Here is an 8,126-nt window from a genome sequence, read left to right as displayed (position 1 = left end):
GAATTGCTTTATGTGGTGCCATTTGTTGCCAAAGTCTTAGAATCCAGTGTCAGGAGCGTGGTAAGTGATTTTGTGCTGACAGTTATTGCTCAAGTAGCAAAACAAGTATGGCAGGAAGTAATTAGCTTCTTTCACAAAAGGAAAACAACTGCATTTCATGGAGAGCAAGAAAAGGGATGACAGGGCTTAAAGTGAAGGAGATCTGTTTCAAGTGAAAGTACATGGCCTGTGCGTTTTTGTAGTCTAGGTGGTGTGAGCTGAACTGCATGGTAGTGTATCCCTGAATAGAACTCAGAGAAACATAAGGATGCCATTAAAGAGGTTTTAGGATATATTTGTTGTTTGGTGTTTGGTTTTTTGGTTTTTTTTAATTCCTGCATGTGTTTTTGACCCTGGTCAGCTCTTGTCAGTTCTGCTTAACATGGAACTCATCTTGCAGAAGGACCAGGTCATTGTGTTTCCAGTTTAATGTTCAGCTAGCTTCCTAATCTAGTTACAGTCAAACAGAGTACTAAATGCAACCCTAATTGCAGCTGTACAAACTCTTCCATGGCTGTGTGCACATATAGCTGTTCATGTTTCACAAATTTCCAGTGTTAAGTTAACCAGATGATTCAAGAAGTTTGTCATACTGCTCTCCTCTATCTCTTGCAGGTGTTCAGGCCTCCAAACCCGTGGACAATGGCCATTATGAATGTTTTAGCTGAGCTACATCAAGAACATGATCTAAAAGTAAACTTCTGGGTTTTTTTCTATACCTGCTGAGTGTGATGTTTTCTTGACAATCTGTTAAAGAGGGATGTTGTGAAGGACCAAATTTCTCTTCTTTAGCATGGGGAGAATTGGGCATTGCTTAATGTGGTAGGACTTGGATGGTCAGCATGCAAGATGTTTGTCAAATCCTCAGTCACTGTTAAAGTCTCTAAAAGGCCTGGGGTTAGAATGGGAAGTTTGGGAATCAAGCAGCCCAGTAAACATTTTGGGTATTTTCATTGTGACGTAGCCTAAACTAGACTTGTTGTGCAGTTGAATCTGAAGTTTGAGATTGAGGTGCTCTGCAAGAATCTTGCACTAGACATCAATGAGCTGAAGCCTGGAAGCCTCCTGAAAGACAAGGATCGTCTGAAAAATCTGGATGAGCAGCTGTCTGCTCCAAAGAAGGACGTGAAGCAGCCAGAAGAGCTACCACCCATCACAACAACTAGTGAGTACATCCAGAATCCAGAACTGCTCCATAGAAGTTCAAATAAGACAGGTTATGCTACTGCAAAGAAAAATGTAAAGCTACATGTGCTATTGTCACATTGCTGAATGCTTGGGAGCACTTGGATAGTTTTGTGATAGAAGATGGGAAGGGAATGGGAAGCCATTCTGAGAAATAATTCTACACATGCTCTGTGTAGCTACTGCTTAAAAGAGATTGAAGCAGGATGATCCATTAACGAGACATCAGGAGCTAAGCTGCGTTGTAACAAGCAGCTCTGTTAAAACGTGCTGAAGCTAATTTGGTACCGATGATTAGGAAAATGGAGAATAAAAATTGCTTGAGAAGTTTAGGAGGCTTCATGATTAATGTGCAAAACTACTTCTTAGTCACTTGCTGGTTTGAATGAGGCTGATACACTTCCACTATAAGCACTTGCTTTTCAGTAATGGTTCAATATGAACATTTTTGTATTCTATAGCTGCTTCTACAACTCCAGCTACCAGCACCACTTGTACAGCCACAGTTCCTCCACAGCCCCAGTACAGTTATCATGACATCAACGTCTATTCTTTAGGAGGGTTGGCTCCACATATTACCTTAAATCCAACGGTAAGTTTACAGCTGGTTTGCTGTAAGAATTCTTACCACCAGTGTTGCTATAGATCTCAGTGGGCGGGAGCAGCAGTTTGTAAGTTGAAGTTATTGGAGAGTCACTACTCTAAAGTAACGGGGTGGGTGTGCACTAACAAGTAATCAAATGGAGAGCTTTAGGGGTGGTTAGTAGTGGCATTAGCAATCTTACATCAAGTGATCTTTCATGTGACATTAATATCAAGTTTATTTCTGGCAATAAGTTTCAATTGGGATAGAAGCTCTTTGGACTTAAGCTTAAAAGGAGCTTCTGTGCTCCCTTTGACCAGTCAGTGACCTGGCTCTTAAATTAGTTGTTGCATTGTACAGTTTTGGAAGAAAAAAAATCATATGTCTCAGTGTCAGAACTGCCAAACATTGTAATAGCTGCATATGGAACATGGGAGTACCATGCTGCAAACAATCTATGACCGTAAACTTTAAAGTTGTTCAGAAACTGAATGGGGAGGGTCAAAAAGGGGGCAGTGAGCAAGCAGCTGTGTGGTTCTGAGTTACTGATTGAGCTTAAACCACAACACTAGGGTAGATGGGATTCTACTTTACTTTATCATCACTTAACTCCCCTAATCCTTCTCCAGATCCCGCTGTTCCAAGCCCACCCACAGCTGAAGCAGTGTGTGCGGCAGGCGATTGAGCGAGCAGTGCAAGAGCTTGTCCATCCAGTGGTGGATCGATCTATTAAGATTGCCATGACTACTTGTGAGCAGATAGTCAGGAAGGACTTTGCGCTGGATTCAGAGGAGTCACGAATGCGTGTGGCCGCACACCATATGATGCGGAACCTGACAGCTGGGATGGCCATGATCACCTGCAGGGAACCTTTGCTGATGAGCATAGCTACCAACTTGAAAAATAGTTTTGCTACTGCACTGAGGGTAAGAGCTACATCATCTGAAGCTTACTTCCAACTTACAGGACTGTAGATGTCCAGTACTAGCAAATCAGTTCGCCACACTGTAGGCTTGTTGATTATGTGTCTTAACTAGTGTGGAGCTTAATTTAGTGGACAAAAATCTCATGATTCTTGCAGAATAACAACGGAAAGACTGTGCTGAGATTACAGCTCATGTCAGACACTCTTAAGGCCTTTAAGGTGGATATTGTTTTATTGCTCACAAGCCTCCCAACTACCTTTTCATTTTGCCACCCTGTTCTCTCCAGTTTGATCACATCATGAAGCCTTGGAGTGCCTATCTTTCTGTGGGATTTGAGGTAGAAAAGCTAGAATGGGGAGGACAGAGTTGATTCTGGGACCTTCCGGTCATGCCTTGGATTGTTTCAGCATGCATGCTTGAAGCAGATTTTATTCACTTGTGCTGTTAGCAGATATGGAAAGACTCTTCTGCACAGCTGTGAATTCACTGGGTTTTCTAGAGGCTATTTTTAGGTCTTATAGTGAACAAAGTTTGAGCTGAAGTGGTAGCTTTACGTTCTTACCTAAATGGAACAGTTCGTGACCTGCTGGCCAGAACAGCGATTGCTGCCCAGAATAGTTCCTGTGCTTACCATCGGTGTCAGCACAGACACAAGAGCATGAAGATCTCAGAAAGATCAAGACAGAGATCTCTTTCAGGGATTTAAAAGAGAAATAGTGCAGGGACTGCCTGCCTCTTGCTTAAGGGCATGTCACTGTCTCCCATCTGGTGTGGAGTGACAGTGCAAAGGTCCTTTTGCAGCACCATTGCTCTCTTGCATGGCAGCTGCCTTGAGGGGAGAATTTAATGTTCTGAAGGGAGTGCAGAATGTTACAAAGAATTGCATCTGCAGGTATGGGATGATTAGTCTATGCTGCAAATCTCAGGTCTCATACACTTGACCTTTCATATACAGAACTTAAGGTAACGTGATTGCTAAGATGAAGAGCAGGAAAAGCATACAAGTGAATCTTATTCCATCCATCTTAAACACAAGGATGGGAGTAAACAGTTTTAGTATTGCTTTGCTCATGTGTGAGCTCAGCCAGTGACCACTGTTAGCTCCTGTGCTAATTACAGTTCAGAGTTTGGGTGTCAAGCTGGTAACCATAAAAGAAAGTGCTGTTATCCTCTGATAAGAGGGACAGAAATACTCCTTTGGTATGCAGTCTTGCTGTGATTCATCCTTGAATAATAAAATGGTTTGGGTTGGAAGGACATTAAAACTCATCCAGTTCCAGCCCCCTGCCACAGGCAGGGACACCTTCCACTAGACCAGGTTGCTCCAAGCCCCTTCCAAGCCGGCTTTGAACACTGCCAGGGATGGGGCAGCCACAGCTTCTCTGGGCAACCTGTGCCAGTGCCTCAGCACCTTCACACGGAAGAACTTCTTCCCAGGATCCCGTCTCAGTGTCCCCTCTATCAGGTTAAAGCCATTCCCCCTTGTCCTGTCCCTACAGGCCCTTGTCCAAAGTGTCTCCCCAGGTTTCTTGTAGCCCCTTTAGACACTGGAGCTGCTCTGAGGTCTCCCCTTAAGGAGCCTTCTCTTCTCCAGGCTGAACAAGCCCAGCTTTCTCAGCCTGTCTCCAGAGCAGGGCTGCTCCAGTCGTCGCAGCATCTCTGTGGCCTCCTCTGGAATTGCTTGAGCAGGTCCACGTGCCTCTTGCATTGAGGGCCCCAGAGCTGAACACAGTAAGATACCAGATAAAAGGTATGAAAGAGGAGTAGATCTTAATGGGCAAGCAAATCCAAGTATATTGGACTGTTTGCTGCACCTTGTATATTCTGTTTCCAGTGGGAGTTGCTGCTTTGCACCCTAGAAAGTAAGTCCAAATGTTCAGGGTTCTCTGAAACCAGACTCCAAGAAGGAAAGAAGAAAGTCTGTATCAGAAAGGGAACCTACTGAAAAAGGATTAGGACTAATCTTCCATTTAGTGATGTACCTTTCTATCTTCTGATTACAACCTAGGAAGTGGGTGAACTTTTACACTGTGATGTGAGGTTTCTTTTTCCTGCATTAACATCTGTCATATGTGCGTCAGCCCAAAGTAGGGCTTTATGTATATGCCCTGGAGATAGGTTGATGGAGAACCTCCTGCTATGTCATTCCTTCTTTGAAAGTCTTTGCTGTCATCTTGCTTCCATGTTTTATTCAAAGCTATGCAAAATTAAATTTACTGTTGTATATTCCATGCAAATAGAGTGCATTCTTAAGAGCATTCATTTTTAATGCTCATGTTCTGTAAAGGCAGTGGCACAGATTTTAAGGCTAGTAAAATACAGGGAAGATGTACAGCCTTCACTGGTGATTGTGGTTTTCAATAGGCAGCCTCCCCACAACAGAGGGACATGATGGAGCAGGCAGCAGCCCAGTTAGCACAGGACAACTGTGAGCTGGCCTGCTGCTTTATCCAGAAGACAGCTGTGGAAAAGGCAGGCCCTGAGATGGATAAGAGGCTCGCAACTGTAAGTATGGGACTGCTGCCTTTTAGAAGCATTATATGTGCTCATATATATCCAGATTCAGTATCTAAAATCCATTGTGGTGTTTGGTTGTTTTGTTTTTAATCCATCCCCCCCCCCCAGGAATTTGAGCTCAGAAAACATGCTAGACAAGAGGGTCGTCGGTACTGTGATCCTGTTGTGTTAACTTACCAGGCTGAGAGGATGCCAGAACAGATCAGGTTAAAGGTGAGGATATAAACTGAGCCACACTCTGATGTGGCTCTTCTCCCCCTTCTGGTAATGAAAAGTGGGTGGCAGAGCTTCAGCTGAGCAGTCCTGTATATTGCTAGTCTTGTCTACTAGTGCAACTGCTATTAACTTGATTAGTAATGGAAATACATGAATATGTTGGTCCAGAGTGTTCCTATAATTTTTCTTAACTCCTAGAGGACCTTGAAAGTCCTGTCTCTTGTGCTGTGCTGCTTCTTTCACTGAAAGATGACTAGCCTGTTTCATTGTCATCTTATGTTTTCTTCCCTTAAAGGACATATCTTGTGGTCTCTGTAGAGCATTTCTCTTGTCAGCTGTGGATGAAGCCAGTATGATAGGACCTCAGTGCAGAGCAGCTGAGTTCTTCTTTATGTCCTAGCCACTTAATTTAAGAGTGTGACTGAGCAGCTATCTGTTACGCAAATTGCCCTCGTTTCTTACTGCCATGGTGCTTAATAATGAGGTTAATGCCTGTTCTTTTCATTGCGAAGGTTGGAGGTGTGGACCCAAAACAGCTGGCTGTTTACGAAGAGTTTGCACGCAATGTCCCTGGCTTCCTGCCTACCAATGACTTAACTCAGCCTACAGGATTCTTGGCTCAGCCTATGAAGGTAGAGATTTCTGAATTAATCGGTTTGTGAGTACTAATGCCCTGTTCGTGAATGTTGTGGTACTTGTGTCCCTTACTAGAAGACTAGTAAGAATCAGGCTTAGGAGTAGTGGTTATAAGATGCATTAGTTCTATGTTATGATTAGTTTGACATTAAAATCTTGCATCCGGTCTTAGGGGGTTGTAACCCAAACTGGGACAAAAACTGCAAGTTGTGATAACCACATGTAATTTTAGTACCAGTGAAATATTCTATTCAAATCCCATTTTACTTTTGTGGGAAGACCATGGATGACAAGCATGGATTTTGAGATATCAAGCAGGTTTTGGTATGCATTCTTGGTCTTAAGGACTGCTGGAATTGTTTGCTAGTTATTTCCACAGCTTAATTTGCTCATATTTCTGTATTTAAAATGCCAGCATAACTAACCACAGTACTTAAGAGGTCTAAATTCTGGATACAGAATAGCCAGTCAGTAGAAGTTGCACAAAGGCCAGATTGGACAGAGCCTTGGGCGACATAGTTTAGTGTGAGAAACAAGCTCCCTTCATCAATTTTAGCCAGGGACAAAGTCTGTGGAGCAAAGAATATTTTCCTTACAGCGCTGGGAGCTTCACAGGGGATTCCTCCTCTGTGGCTCAACTCTGGCTCTCCAAAGGCTCGTTTTTATCTCCCATATTGTTACATATTCATAGTTTTTCCAAGGATAGGTGGCCTGTATTACAATTAGTTCCAGGAACTTATTATCCTAAGTCTCCTCCCTTCGGCGCTTGCGCATTGGTCTCTGGTGGTCCTAGGCTGTGGTACCTGGGATGAAGTAAGAAGGCTTCCTCAGGACGCTCTCGTCACCTTTGGCCCAATTAGTTGCTTCTGTAACAGCAAGACCAGCTGAAACTGGCCCTATCAATGGCTTCCTTCTGCTGCTTTAGCAAGTGTTACACTTATCTTACACTCAGGATAAGCTAGACTAGATTACCAGAAACTACCTTCCAAAGCTAGGCTGCTGGTTTGCTTACATATCCACATAAACCACTGTAACCTAATACACATTGATATTGCCAAACTTATGAACATTAAACAAATTAATTGTGTTAGCTGAAGCAAAATTTCCCATTCAGTTATTTACTACATTTAGTGTGTGGTGTCCCTGCTCATGGCAGGGGGGGTGGAACTAGATGATCTTAAGGTCCTTTCCAACCCTAACTATTCTATGATTCTGTGATTCTATGAAATATAATCCTTGCAAAATTCACTCATTCCAGCTTTCTCTTAAGCAGCAAGCTTGGGCTACAGATGACGTAGCACAAATCTATGACAAATGTATGACAGAACTGGAGCAGCACCTGCAGTCCATTCCACACACCTTGGCCATGAATCCTCAAGCTCAAGCATTGCGCAGCCTGTTGGAGGCTGTAGTAGTGGCTCGGAACTCGCGGGATGCTATTGCTGCACTTGGACTACTGCAGAAGGTGAGTGTTAGCAACTCTTCTCCTGTAACAACTCACCTAGAGTTTATTACTCATCTGGCTTGTGGATTGCTTTGCTGGTGACTGTACTTTCATGCATCCTGTGGGTCTTGCTTGGTGAACAGTACTGAGCAACTGCTGTCTTTGGAAATTCAGTAAACAAAATTGGAAGAGGGTCATAATGTTCACATGGTGTTTTGTACATGTGGTGGCCAGGCTGCTCAGGAAGAAAGAAGGTACAGAATCCTGGGACTTAGAGGAGTTTTGTTCACATGGGGCAAGTAGAGAGCTATTGCACTCAGGAACAGTCTTTGATTTCAGAATGATTTGTAGGCTAAGATGACATTTGAACTGCCCTTATAGGTAGATACTACTGAGTATAGGACTGTATTTATATTGGCACACTTGGGGATTGTATTTTGCAGTAACTGACAAATGAGTATGCCTCGTGGGTTGACACTGGCCAACAACCAAGCATCCATTTACCTGCTCACTCATTCTGCTCCTCTGCAGGACAGGGAGAAAATAAAGGGAAGACAAGATGACTTGTTTGTTTGGATTA

At 43.3% G+C, this 8,126-nt stretch overlaps 1 protein-coding gene across 1 annotated transcript in view; it reads left to right on the top strand.

Moving 5' to 3' along the window:
- Positions 1–8,126, top strand: part of LOC104402427 (CCR4-NOT transcription complex subunit 1) — a gene marked incomplete at its 3' end in the record, with an annotated part of 48,639 nt that overhangs the window by 32,578 nt on the left and 7,935 nt on the right. Inside the window, exons 26-34 of the mRNA XM_010010306.1 lie at positions 1–60; positions 655–732; positions 1,027–1,204; positions 1,686–1,816; positions 2,437–2,733; positions 5,098–5,238; positions 5,359–5,463; positions 5,979–6,098; positions 7,376–7,567. The exon at positions 1–60 is cut by the window's left edge and continues 66 nt beyond it. Of these exons, the coding sequence (XP_010008608.1) occupies positions 1–60; positions 655–732; positions 1,027–1,204; positions 1,686–1,816; positions 2,437–2,733; positions 5,098–5,238; positions 5,359–5,463; positions 5,979–6,098; positions 7,376–7,567 (1,302 nt within the window). The remainder of the gene's footprint in view (positions 61–654; positions 733–1,026; positions 1,205–1,685; positions 1,817–2,436; positions 2,734–5,097; positions 5,239–5,358; positions 5,464–5,978; positions 6,099–7,375; positions 7,568–8,126) is intronic.

The sequence above is a fragment of the Nestor notabilis genome, unplaced genomic scaffold (genome assembly GCF_000696875.1).
Source record: "Nestor notabilis isolate BGI_N333 unplaced genomic scaffold, ASM69687v1 scaffold4350, whole genome shotgun sequence".
In the NCBI taxonomy this organism is placed as follows: domain Eukaryota; kingdom Metazoa; phylum Chordata; class Aves; order Psittaciformes; family Psittacidae; genus Nestor; species Nestor notabilis.
The sequence above is the reverse complement of the archived record's forward strand: the minus strand, read 5'-3'. Positions and strand labels throughout refer to the sequence as shown.